Genomic DNA, 13,078 nt, shown 5'->3' on the forward strand with positions numbered 1-13,078 from the left:
GGGCCCGTGACGCCGTGGCCGATGTGGCCCCGCGCGCTGCGGGCCTCCACCGCTGCCTCACAAACACGCCGCCTGAGCCGCCACCTGCACCTGGCCCGCAGCCTCTGCGGAAGTCAAAGCCAGAGCCCGAGCCCGAGCCCGAGCCGGAGCCGGAGCCGGAGCCGGAGCCGTAGCGGGACCCGGGGGGCAGGAGGCGGCGCCCGCGGCCGGGCGGCCCGGCATGGAGCAGCGGGCGGCCGCGGGGCCGGAGGGGGCGCCGGGCGCCCGGGCGCAGCTGGCCGTCGTCTGCTTGGGTGAGTGGGCCTCGCAGGCCCGGGGAGTCTGGGCCCCCGGCTCGCAGACCCGCGCCGAGCCCTGACGGGACCCACCGCCCGGCCCTCCTGTCTTTGGCCGGGGCTTCCGGAGCCGGCACTGCGAGAGCTCCCGGTCTGCTGGGGTCGTAGGCCTGGGCGGACGACTCCGGTCGCGGAGACCCGGCTCCCGCCCGACTCGAAATCGTGCGCCGGGCGGACCGAGTGTGCAGGCGGCTGGGTGGGCAGGCAGCGGCTTTGCTACGGCCCCGCTGCGCTTAGCCTGGCGGAGGTGGCGGTCGGGGCCTCCGGAGCTGCGGACAAAGGCGAGGCTGGCTGCCTCCTGAAGAAGTCTCTGTCTTCCGCCTGGACTCGGGGTGGGGGCGGGTGCTAGCTGGAGCCTGGACTCAGGACGCTAGGCAGGAGGCAACTTCGAGAATGCTCTCGTCTTCCTCTTCCGTTTTCTCAGACCCAGAGGCTAGCCTGGTCAGCCCAGAGCGGTGTGTCTGGGAAGGGCCAGGCACCTGCGCAGGAGGGCTTCTATCCTACCCAGGAGTTTTTCTGTTCACCTTGCCAGGGCCCTGTGTGGGGGAAAGAAGGAAAGAGTTAAATCCTCAATGCACATGGCTCCTTTATTTACCGTGATAAAGGAGAGAGGCCATTATCTGAGCCTGGGGTCAGTCCTGGACACTGTGGCTTTATTGAGGAAGGCACTATAACTCCATAGGTTTCCTGAAGCCACTGAAATGACAAAGTAAAAAAAAAAAGAAACCTGAAGGTTTTAAGCTGCATGGTCCCCTGTCCCTCCAAGAATCAGGGAGCTCAAAGTCTAGCAGGGAAGGCACCTGCCTCTGTTGGGTGATGTGAGCTGGTCTCAGTAAGAGCTGTGACCCCCAAAGTGCTCACTCCCCAACCTGGTGGTCATATGCTCTGGACTCTCTGATGCTGGGGCTTCCTGGTGAGCTGGGCAGGGGGACAGGCCCTTTGGCTTCCCAAGGCCCAGCTCACCCAGAGCCTGGGTGTTCTGAGACGGGGCAGTTGTCCCTGCATCCTCAGCAGTCGAGGCTGACTGCTCCAGTGATGCCCTCTGCCTTCACTTGATGTTGGTTCACTTGATGTTGGGGGGAGGGGCACCCTGAACCCCCAGGAAGTCCAGTTTGCCCATATGCTCCTCCTGGTTCCCCTGCAGGAAAGCCGTACATGAGAGCAAAGGGCAAACCCAGGAGGTGGGTATTTGAGGGGGTGGGTGGCAGGAGAGTTCTTTGCTTCCCTTCTCAAGGTTGGCATGGCCCAGTGAGAACTCTGCAGGCCGTGCGCCCCTATAACATGGGGTAATGAGAACTGCTTCTCTCCCTCCCTGGCTGCTAGTGAATGAGGCGGCTGGCAAGGCCCCTCAGAGAGAGGCAGCCCTCCAAGGTGGCAGGAACCCCCTTGACAGACAGCCTCTGCCCAGGCTGGGCCAGGGCCTCTTCTGATGGGTGGTGGAGGCCTGAACTTCCCAAGCTGGACAGGAGTCCAAAACACCCCCTCCCACGCGAGCCAGCATTCCCAGGTGTGGGCAGTGGCAGGAGTGGTCTGGCGCAGCCAGGCTTGCACACTGCTCTCTTTGGCTGTAGGTGTGCAGGTGGGTCTGAGACCCTCTGGGGTCCCCGCAGGTCCGGGCTGGGAGCAGGGGTCCCTGCGCCAGGGCTCTGGGCTTTGCCCTGTGAGAGGACGAGAACTAGCCTTGAGTTCGGGCTGCGTTGTCTTGTGCCCCTGAAAGGGCTGCTGCTGCGGCCCAGGTCAGGTGCCTGGGTCCCAAAAGTGTTCCCCCTCCCGCCCCCGCCACTGGACCGTCTTTGTGTTTCCCACAGTGAACATCGTTCTCACTGGCCGGTTCAGCAGCGCAGTTCCTGCTTTAGGTGAGTACTATGCTTCTCCCCTTCCTCCCTTCTTCCTCGCCTTCTGGTTTAGTGATCTCTGAGGACAGGCCTTCAGGGTCCTGCTTCCACGCCTGAGGTGCATCTTTTCTGCATCCCAGAGGATCTGTTTGGCCTTGGGAAAGCTTAAACTTCCTTGAATCTCAGTTTCCTCTTCTGTAAAATGGGTGCAATAATAGAACCTCCTTCAAAGCCCGTTATTGGGGTTGAATGAACAAATGAGGCAAGGTGCCCAGCAAAGGTGTTGACACATGGTGGCTTAATACCGCTAGCAAACTGTCATGGGCCTGGTAAAATGGACAGATTGTACTTCCTGTTGGCTGTGGGGTTCCCAAGGGCCATGAGCCACCACGAGATGCCCACCTGTTTTTAAATTATATCTGAGATTTAATATATAAAGGTGTGACTGAGTGATGACACGGGGAGGTCAATGCCATTGACAGAAGTTGTTTCTTATGTGTCTTGAGAGGAAGGGACACTGGCCACACCATGCAGGGCCATAGGTTTGATCAGGTTTGATGCAGGGGTGGCCTGGGCCTGAGCATCCGTTGGAGCTTCTGTGGGTAAGTCAAGGCAGGACAAGAGACACAGTTTAGAATCGGCTAGGTTGAGTAATCCTGGCCCTCGGAGAGCCGAGGGCAGGGGAAATACTGGCTTGGTGTGTGAGTTAGATAAGTAGGTGCATCGGGGGCTCAGCCTAGGATCAGCTAGGCTGGGAAAAGGCAGGCTCTAACACTGGCATGCAGGAGAGAGGGTAACCACTTTGACCAATAATTTGGCCCTGTGAATGGCGGATGCCCAACAAACAGAATCTGAGAAAACGCAGAGCTCTGCCCCGGCCTCTTGCCCACCTGACTGGGTCTGTCCATCCATGCGGCATCTTTGTGCTCACCTCCCGCACTGAAGGCTGTCAGGAGCAGGAAGGGCGGCCCAGGCCATCGAGGCATTTGCTCTTTGCTGAGGAAGCTGCCAGGGGTTGGCAAATACATAAGTCCCGGTCCTGATGGCCCTTCGTGCCACCACGAGACATCTAAGAATGGTCTCAAGAAGCTGGGAGAGTGTGCAGTCCCCAGTCCAGGAGGCGCTGCTGATTTGTTTGCTGTTTGCTGTGCTGCATGCGGGGTGGGGGTGGGGGTGGGGGTGGGCAGGAAGTGCCTGGGACTTGCAGTTCTGCTCAAGGCCCAGCTTGTAGCAGAAACTCACTGAGGTTGTCTCAAGGAGTGGCGCGTCTGCTAGCCAAGGTCACTGGAATGGGGAGGCCCAGGATCCACAGAAGCTGCTCTCACGGGACTGTCTCTCAGACACAGCCTCTCAGTCTCCTTCCCGGTCCTCTTTGCATACCAGTTCTGGCTCCGGCTCCAGGGAACCTGGCCGCCTCTGCGGACTCTGGTGGCCTAGGGACCTGCCTTGCTCAGCACTCAGCCGCCCCAGCCCTGCCTGGTGTCCTGGCCCCCACAGCTAACTGCCAGCCTCCCACACAAGTTCCAGGGGACAGCTGGCTCTAAGGGAGCACAAGGGGGTGGCAGGTCTTACAGATGGGAGCCCCGGGCCAGCCCTCCTGCTGGTGTGCTGGGTGGACTTGTCTGCCACATGCATGGGCCCTAGGTTTAGAAGAGCGATGCTTCGGGGATGAGGTTCACCCGCAGAACCAGGCAGAGGAGGACAGCCATGCAGGGACACGTGTTTGGTTGTTCTGAGCTATCAGGGCCTCCGGCCCCAGCAAGGTCCTCGCTGCCCAACTCCAGGGGCCACTGTTCACGTCGTGGTGCCGGTGCACGGCGTCCCCGGTGTCTTGAGCTGTGCACAGTCCATGTGGTCACAGGTGGTGGTCTGGGCGCTAGCTTTTCTGGAATCGAGCTCTGACCCCTTCAGCATTGCTAAGAGACATCTTCCGGCTACCTGAGGACCCCTTGGCCCCCCGCCCAAGGTTCCATGACTTTGCACTTTCCGGGTTTTCCCTGTGACTCCTACTGTGAGGATCCTGGATCACAGCGGTTCCCCTGCCCCTTCCCAGCCCTCAGGCGGCTCAGACACTCCCGAGGGCCTGGCTGGGCCGCCTGGGGACCTCGGACCCTGTGCCGCCCAGGTCGTCAGGCCCTGACTAATACCTCTGACGCCTCAGACTCTGGGCTCCGCCATGCGGCCGCTGTGACCTGGGGGTGGCTTGGGCAGGGTCTTCAGGCTGTTCACTTTCCTGGCAGCTTCCCTGAGTTCCTGGGGTGGGGCTCCCGGGCCCCTGTCGTCTGTGCCACCAGGCAGGTTTTCTGGAGTATTGATCGCCTCTAGAAACCGGATCTGCAAATTGTGCTTCATCAGGCGCAGGCCCTCTCAAGAGTATTTGATGACTCTTTGGACCAGGAAAGAAAGATGCTCACTGGTCTAAAAATGCTTAGTCATCCCTTGCCCACTTGAGCAGCCCACTTTCCCGTGAGGGCTGAGGGCATTTTCTGCCCAACTGAACATAGGACACCTCCAGTTAAAGTTCAGAGAGCCCTCTCTCTGGGTGCCTCCCAAACATCCCTGAGACTCTATTCTGCATCAGTATGTCCCCAAACATAGTCCTTCCGGCTGTGCTCACCGATGGCCCATCATCATGCACCCTGCCATGCCCCTCACCTCCCATGGGGCATAGACCCCACTCACCCCATCACATGGACGTCTGCATAGAGACTGCCACTTTCCTCAGACTTCTCACCACCCCCAGAGAAGCAGCATGTACTTACCCGTTTTACTGATGGACAAGCAGAGGCCCTGGGACTAGATTCACAAGCCCCCTTTTCTCGCCTGGGCCTGGATTCCGGGCGGTGTGTTGGGCGGGGGAGGCCTACTATCACAGAGAGGCCTGGGGCTGGTTCTTTTGAGCTGGTGGTACCCTCCAGGCCCTTTGCCAAGAGGTGTCCAGTAAAGAGGCCCTGACCAGAGCTCCCAGCTCTCTGTGCCGACAACAGCCTCCTTCCTGCCCCACATTCACTCTGTGTGGGTCGGGCTGACAGCAGAAACCGCGGTCCCTGCGGCCCCCTTTGGAGTAGAGCAAACAGTAGCTGAGCGACCTTGCTGCCCTGGCTGTGGAAAGTTCTAGGGCAGCCCTGGGCAGCCCTCCAGAGTGAGGCTGTTCGGGGGGCATGTCAGGAGCTTTGTTGAGAGGTACAGCTGGGCTGGCAGCTGTCCAGTCATCTGCTTCTGACGTGGCCAGTGGTCTGAGGGACAGGCCTCCTGACCCCTGGAAGAGGGCTGGATGTAAGTCCTGGAGGGAGATGTATTCTGCCCAGAGAGAGAATGGCGTGTGGGCCTGGCTGTCCTGGCCAGTGTGGGTGAGGAACCTGGCCTCCATGAGTGTTCTGTGCCTAGACAAGCCTTCCAGGCCAGAGCAGGTATTGACTGGGCCCTGCTCTGCCCTGGGCCCTGTCCTGGGGGCTGAGGACACAGTGGTTCTCAGCCTGGCTTCTGAGACTCCACGTGGGGGAAGACACGCTCTCTGGCAGCCTGGGCCCGCCCCGCTGTGAGCCTCCCCCACCCCTTCCAGAGGAGGTCTCTTCTGGTTTGCATAACCCCTCAGCTCCCAGGGCATCCCCAGGCCAGCAGCCAGAGTCCCTGTGAGGTCCACAAAGCTGGCGGCCTTACCTGTCAGAGGGAACGGCCAGGCTACCCTGTTTAATCCTTGCTCTTGTGAGCACATCGCTCCCATTTTCTGGGTGAGAAATCTGGTCTCCCAGGCTCCGAGTGAGTGCCAGCAGGGAGGCCTGGCTGGTGCCTCTGTGACTGGGACTCTTGGGGCTCTGATGGTGAACTGCGCATGGTCAGCCTTGGTTTAGGGTGGGGGGTGGTGTTTCTCTTCTAGTCCTTTGAATTTCTTGTGAGCTGTTGAATCGGGGGTTTGGACTCCCTGCTAGTCACAGTATTGGACCACCGGACCTCCACGGTCATGGCAGACCCCAGTGGAAGGGGTTTCGTGCCTCTAAATGCTAAGCAGTTACTTGGACTGACGGATTCACTCATTGAACCATATTTATTGAGCACCTACCATGTGTCAGGACCTGTGTGGGATCCTGGGGATACAGTGATGAGCCAGAGCCAGCACAGCTCAAAGGGAAATTGCTGCTACGGTGGGTTCTGGCAGGGGGATGGGAGGGAAGAGAAGTGGAGTGGGGACATTGGAACCTTAGTAGATGCAAGGGGAAGGTCCCCTGGAGAAGGGGCCACAGGGCTGAAGTCCATGGGAGTGGATGGGCTAACAGGGGCGGGGAGAGCATCCTGCCAACGGCTGCAAGACAAAGTCTCCCTCCGATGGGAGGTACCACAGGAGGTGTGAGTGGAAAGATGGGTTACAGGAGGAGATGAGGCAGAAGAGGTGAGGGGCTGGTGCCACAGTGATGAATTTTGTCCTTGTCCTAAGAGCACAAGAGGTGGCTGGAGGGCTTTCATGCCCGTTAGTTGCAGGCATGTTGTTTGGGGCCCCGAAAGAAGAGTCTTCTTGAGAGCCAGCAGAGAGACCCCTGCTTCCGGGGCAGTAGCGGAAGGTGCCAGGCAGTGGGAAGGTGCGGAGGTGATGTCACTGGATCAGGCCATCATTTGTCCCTTTGAGCCTGAGGCTTTCTGTCTGTATAGTGGGCCCTGCCTTCCCACAGGCTGCTGGGAGGAGTCGATGAAGCCGTGTGGTGAAGGGTTGGAGGGGCACTGAGGGGTCGGGGCAGCCAAGCCCAGGGCCTTGTGTGGTGCTGGGGAGGCCAGGGCACGCCAGGGCGGGCTTTGCACCTGCAGCTGGGAAGCAGAGGGCATGCGTCATGAGGTGGGTTCAGTGAACCTGCGGGGCTGGGCGTGGTGGTCCCTCACTCATGCTGGCAAGTGTGCCACTCTGCACCGCTGCTGCCTAATGCAGCGTGCGGGTGACACATCGTAAATGTGTTGGTGCAGGCCAGGCAGTGAAAGCTGAGCGCCAGAGGAACAGGGTGGATTCTGACTGCCACTTACTGCCTGTGTGGCTATGGGCTGGTCATTTATCCTCTCTGGGCCTCAGTTTCCTCATCTGGTTACAAAATCTGCCTCCAGTGGCTTCCCCCTGCGCTCGGGGTAAAATTCCGTAGAAAGTGTAATCAGACCCGGCCTGCGTTTCCAGCCCCATGTAGACCTTGGCCCCTGCCTTCAGTCCTGTGTTATTATCTTCACTGCACTCAGGGGATCTGCATAAAGTCAGCCTGACCCACACGCCCCTGCACTCCCTGCACACCTCCCCCCCCCCCCCCCCCCCCCGCAACCTGCGAGTTCCACCGAGCAGGCTGTTTGCCTGTCTTCCTCAGCATGCCGTTCACTGTGTTTGGCACATAGTAGGTACTCAAATCTGTGTGAGCAAAGCTCCTCCCCTCTCTGGATGAGGTTTGTATTTGTCAAGCCCTGGGGAAGACAGGCAGGCCTAAGGTGCAGAATTCTTAACTGAACTGAGGCCCCAAGGCCAAGAGGCTGCACCTCAGAGGTGCCAAGGAGAGTCGTTGGTGGGCTCGCTCCCAGCCCGCCAGCCCCACCAGGGACCTAGGCTCTTGTGAACAGGATGAAGTTGTGGGCGCTCCTTGCCCTGCTATGTGTACCGCTTCTGTGAAGTCTCCAGTAGTGGCCTTGCCCTTGTCCATGCCCACCCTTGGCTGGCCTTTATCCCACCTTGGAAAGGCCTGTGCTCAGGCCATTGGAGGCTCAAGTGCCCCCTTGCCACCCCCCACTTCCTCCACAAAGGTGAGGCCAGCACTTCTCCGCCTCCTCTCCTGACAGCTGCTTGCAGTGGGAAACTGGAGCAGCACACGGAACGGCGTGGCGTCATCTATAGTCCGGCCTGGCCCCTCAACTACCCGCCGGGCACCAACTGCAGCTGGTACATCCAGGGCGACCATGGGGACATGATCACCATCAGGTATGGGGGTCACCATCAGGTATAGATTCCCAAGGGACTCTGTATGGGTCTGCACATGCTATATGTGTGTGTGTGCATATGTGTGATGGAGCGGACGTGTGAGTGTACGTGTGTGAGCACACATGTGCTTGTATATGTCTATGAGCCCACATCTGAGCAGGTATAAAGAACAAGTGTGAATGTGTATGAGCACATATGTGTGCATGAGCATATGTCTGAGCAAGTTCAGAGGGCACATATATGAGCAGGTGTGTACGTGCGAGTGCCTGTGTGAGAGTTCAGGTATGACCATATGTGAGCTGTAAGCGTGTAAGAGCCTGTGAGCATGTGTGAGCATGTGAGTGTGCCCAGCTCCCCAGGTCTCTGCGGGCCTCTGAGGCTGGCTGCGTGGAGCAGGGCCTCGTCTTGTCCTGAGCCTCTCTCAGGGGCCATGGGATCTGTCAGTCACCTCAGGCCTGCAAGGCCGGGGGGAGCCCTAGGGGCTGGTGGGCACAGCCCGCTTCTCTCTGAGGTGGCAGTGGTGTCTTCTCGGTCCTGCAGGGGTGGCTTGAGGCAAGGCTGGCACGGATCCCAGAGCAGGGTTTCCCCGGGTCCGCAGGGCAGTCTCGGCATGAGAGGGGACCAGGCAGGAGCCCAGGTGCTCCAGTTGCAGGGACGTGCTGAGGGAAATGGAGTGCGGTGACCAGGTGGTGAAACTGAGGCTGGAACCCCTGGCCTGGGTGGCCATGGGGATATTTGGCTGGGGGGTCACTCCCCTAAATGCCAGTACCCAGAAGGCCCCAGCTACTACTCCATACCTCCAGGGCACGGGGTGGGATGGGCACGACCAGGGTCTGAGTGTCTGCGCCTGCTTCCCCACGGCCCCAGGGCCATGGCTCTCGGGTGCTCTGTCTTCAAAGACTTCACCCTCCATCACCGACTCCAAGCTTTGGCACCTGCTCATCCCACAGGTGTCAGAGGGTCCTGGGCTAGTATATTGCTTCCTAGGTGACAAGCTGTCCCCCAGCCCCAGGCTAGGCCAGCCCCATGGGCATGCCCCTTCCCCACAGTGCACAGGCCTGTGAGTTTGTGCAGAGTCTGTCCCAGCAGACTCAGTGTGGTTGGGATCTGGACTCTTGGGTCTCCCTACTTGGGAGAGTGTCAGGGGAGGGAATTGTCCACGATGGGGCTGCTGACTGGGCCTCCACTTTGCCTTTGGGGTGGAGATGCTATGTGTGTGCTGGCAAGGCCTTCCCAGAGCTGCAGAGGGCTGACATGAAGGATGCTCTTCAGAGTTGTCCTGATTCTCCTTGGAGCTGCCCTCAGACCCGTGGATGTCTGGCAGTAGAGGAGAGGGGGGCGGGGTGGGCTGGCCATCCTTGTCCTGAGTTCAGGCCTGATCGTTCCCTGCTGGTCCTTGGCCACGTGGGCCCTGCCTGACCCAGGTCTACGGTTCTCTCCCCTCCTGCAGCTTCCGCAACTTTGATGTGGAGGAGTCCCATCAGTGCTCCCTGGACTGGCTCATGCTGGGCCCGGCAGCCCCGCCTCACCAGGAGGCCTTCCGGCTCTGCGGCTCTGCCATCCCACCTGCGTTCATCTCTGCCCGGGACCACGTCTGGATCTTCTTCCACTCCGATGCCTCCAGCTCCGGCCAGGCCCAGGGCTTCCGTCTCTCATACATCCGAGGTGACACCAGTAGCAGGGCATCGCAGGGCACCACATAGCACTCAGTGCGTCGCTTGGGAGCCTGGGGCCAGAGCAGCACCCTCCACCTGTCTGCTCCCTGCAGGGTCTCCCCCAAGGAGCCCTGTCAGTCCGAGCACAGCGGTGGGACCAGGGCTGCACATGTTGCTGCCTCAGGGTGCCTCAGAGCCCCTCAAGGTCACTGACCCCATGTCACAGACTGGGCTCGAGTGGGGACTCCCCCCTGACCCCCAGCTTGTCCTTTACCCTCATGTCAGAGACTTAGCTCACCCTGACCTGCCAGGCGTCTTTGTCCCTTCAGTGGCCGTGGAGAGGCCAGAACTCTTCTCCATGTCTCCTGCCTCTTCCTAGGCTCTGCAGAAAGAGGCAGAGCCTCAGGAGCCACCCTGCTCCCTCCTGGCCTCAGGCCTCATTGCTGGAGGGAGGCTCAGTTCTCCCCTGACTTCCCTCCCCTGTGCTTTTTATCCTTCAGGGAAGCTGGGCCAGGTGTCCTGCCAGGCAGATGAGTTCCGCTGTGACAACGGCAAGTGCCTGCCGGGCCCGTGGCAGTGCAACGCAGTGGATGAGTGTGGCGATGGCTCTGACGAGGGCAACTGCTCAGCACCTGCCTCTGAGCCACCTGGCAGCCTGTGCCCTGGGGGCACCTTCCCCTGCAGCGGAGCGCGCTCCACGCGCTGCCTGCCCGTAGAGCGGCGCTGTGACGGCACGCAGGACTGTGGCGATGGCTCCGATGAGGCTGGCTGCCCTGACCTGGCATGTGGCCGGCGGCTGGGCAGCTTCTATGGCTCCTTTGCCTCCCCAGACCTGTTTGGTGCAGCCCGAGGACCCTCGGACCTTCACTGCACGTGGCTGGTGGACACGCAAGACCCACGACGTGTGCTGCTGCAGCTGGAGCTGCGGCTGGGTTATGATGACTATGTGCAGGTGTATGAGGGGCTGGGTGAGCGTGGGGACCGCCTGCTGCAGACGCTGTCCTATCGCAGCAACCACCGGCCTGTGAGCCTTGAGGCTGCCCAGGGCCGCCTCACTGTGGCCTACCATGCTCGCGCCCGCAGCGCTGGCCATGGCTTCAACGCCACCTACCAGGTGAAGGGCTACTGCCTCCCATGGGAACAGCCGTGTGGGAGCAGCATTGAGGGTGACACGCGTGACACAGGCGAGCAGGGCTGCTACTCGGAGCCACAGCGCTGTGATGGCTTGTGGCACTGTGCCAGCGGCCGAGATGAGCAGGGCTGCCCCGCCTGCCCGCCCAACCAGTACCCCTGCGAGGGGGGCAGCGGCCTGTGCTACACGTCTGCCGACCGCTGCAACAACCAGAAAAGCTGCCCTGATGGCGCCGATGAGAAAAACTGTTTCTCCTGCCAGCCTGGCACCTTCCACTGTGGCACCAACCTGTGCATCTTTGAGACGTGGCGCTGCGATGGCCAGGAGGACTGCCAGGACGGCAGTGATGAGCATGGCTGCCTGGCGGCCGTGCCCCGGAAGGTCATCACCGCCGCCCTCATTGGCAGCCTGGTCTGCGGCCTGCTGCTTGTCATTGCCTTGGGCTGTGCCTTCAAGCTCTACTCCCTGCGCACACAGGAGTACAGGTGGGTGGGCCATGCCTCACTGCTGCGGTGCCCGCGGTCGCAGGCCAGGAGCCTCGGTTTCTTCATTTCTCTGGAGAGAGGCTCTGGGCTCACTGTTCCTACAGCTGTGAGTTTGTAAGTTGGGGCTCAGGCTAGCCACATGGGACTTCTCTTGTGCATCCAGGGTCCAGGCATCTCAGAATGTCCAGAGGGAATGGCAGGGCTCCACATCCTGCTGTGAGCCCTTGCATGGGGCCCCGTGTGAGGCGGGAAGAGTGGGGTCCTGGCCAGCCCTGCTATGCTGCCCTTCCGCCCATTGCTTTCAGGGCCTTTGAGACCCAGATGACACGCCTGGAGGCTGAGTTTGTGCGGCGGGAGGCACCCCCGTCTTATGGGCAGCTCATTGCACAGGGCCTCATCCCACCTGTGGAGGACTTTCCTGTCTACAGTGCATCCCAGGTGAGCTCCAGAGGGCATGAGACCCTACAGGTCCCCGGCTCCCGGCTGCCCCTTAGAGGGGGCTGAGACAGGAAGCCTGAGGGGAAAGTTGGACAGTGTGCTGCCAACCTGCTCCAGGGGTAGAGGGAGGTGGGACGTGAGGCCTAGGGAGGGTGACACGGGGGCCGTGGCCAGATAGGGGGTGATGACAAGTTGGTCTCTTGGGGCCTTGGGTTTCTTGGGGTCGTGCTGACCTCTGCCCCCTCAGCTGTCGCCCCACTCTCCAGGCCTCCGTGCTACAGAACCTTCGCACGGCCATGCGGCGACAGATGCGCCGGCACGCCTCCCGCCGAGGACCCTCCCGCCGCCGGCTGGGTCGTCTGTGGAATCGACTCTTTCACCGGCCGCGGGCACCGCGGGGACAGATCCCATTGCTGACCGCTGCGCGCACCTCACAGACGGTGCTGGGTGATGGGCTCCTCCAGCCTGCGCGGGGGGCCGCCCTGGACCCCCCGGAACCCCTTACGGACACAGGCAGCCCTGGGGCAGCTGGTGATGAGTCTCCCACTGCCCACGGCCATGCACCAGAGGTGGGACCTTCCGTGCTGCCCCCCTCGGGCCTGCGGGACCCAGAGTACAGGCCAGTGGACAAGGACAGAAAGGCCTGCAGGGACTCTCTGGTGGACAGCCCAGCTCCTGTGGACATGCCTCGGGAGGCCCATTCGGCCCAGGACCTTCACCCCCCAGCCCCCACTGCCAGCAGCACCCTAGGCCCCCACCCACCAGAGCCGTTGGGTGTCTGCAGGAGCCCCCCACCCCCCTGCTCCCCAACGTTGGAGGCCAGTGATGATGAGGCCCTGCTGGTCTGCTGACCCACTGGAGGCGCTGGTGACTGCCACAGCCCCGCTTTGTAACCAGGGAATATACAGTCGTTTCTACCCTGCCTCCGAGTCCTTCTTTCTTGTGGTGTGGCCCACTCTGAAGCCCAGCCAGCTTGCTGCATTGGCATCGCCCACCGGGGGCTATGGGAGCTTCGGCAGGGGAGGAGAGCAAGGGGCCCTTCTTTGGGGCCCCAGGGTCCACCCAGGCACCTGGGGTCTCACTTCTACCTCCCCCTCTACATTCTGGGAGCCCCTTTCCAGAGGAGCAGGAGGGCCAGGGCAAAGCTGTCTGGGGTGTTCCATGGCTTCTCACTTCATGCACCCTGGGGACCCGGAGCTGTGCCTACTCTCAACATGGCCATAGTCACATTGGATCTAGTTCATGGTGGGCGCTCTTGGCGCT

The 13,078-nt window shown here is 61.0% G+C and overlaps 1 protein-coding gene across 3 annotated transcripts; it reads left to right on the top strand.

The window, feature by feature from the left end:
• Positions 1-220: 220 nt before the first annotated feature.
• On the top strand, positions 221-12,707 carry LRP3 (LDL receptor related protein 3). Of its 3 annotated transcripts, none has more exons than XM_054588838.1 (7): positions 221-293; positions 2,144-2,191; positions 7,931-8,105; positions 9,556-9,770; positions 10,261-11,377; positions 11,683-11,815; positions 12,082-12,707. In XM_054588838.1, exons 1-7 carry the CDS (start codon positions 221-223, stop codon positions 12,664-12,666), a joined length of 2,346 nt encoding a protein of 781 aa, XP_054444813.1. In that variant the 3' UTR covers positions 12,667-12,707. The 3 variants fall into 3 exon arrangements, with proteins under 3 accessions (XP_054444813.1, XP_054444814.1, XP_054444815.1); XM_054588839.1 differs by having other exon boundaries at positions 7,967-8,105; XM_054588840.1 differs by having other exon boundaries at positions 12,063-12,414.
• The last annotated feature ends 371 nt before the right edge of the window (positions 12,708-13,078 follow it).

Source organism: Pteronotus mesoamericanus, unplaced genomic scaffold (assembly GCF_021234165.1).
Source record: "Pteronotus mesoamericanus isolate MK-2021 breed Mesoamerican mustached bat unplaced genomic scaffold, CSHL_Meso_final scaffold_165, whole genome shotgun sequence".
NCBI lineage: Eukaryota > Metazoa > Chordata > Mammalia > Chiroptera > Mormoopidae > Pteronotus > Pteronotus mesoamericanus.

Coding starts and splice junctions, on each gene's coding strand:
- LRP3 (XM_054588838.1), top strand. CDS start 221: ATGGAGCAGCGGGCGGCCGCGGGGCCGGAGGGGGCGCCGGGCGCCCGG. Junction 11,378..11,682: donor CTGCGCACACAGGAGTACAG/GTGGGTGGGCCA, acceptor CATTGCTTTCAG/GGCCTTTGAGACCCAGATGA. Junction 11,816..12,081: donor CTGTCTACAGTGCATCCCAG/GTGAGCTCCAGA, acceptor CCCACTCTCCAG/GCCTCCGTGCTACAGAACCT.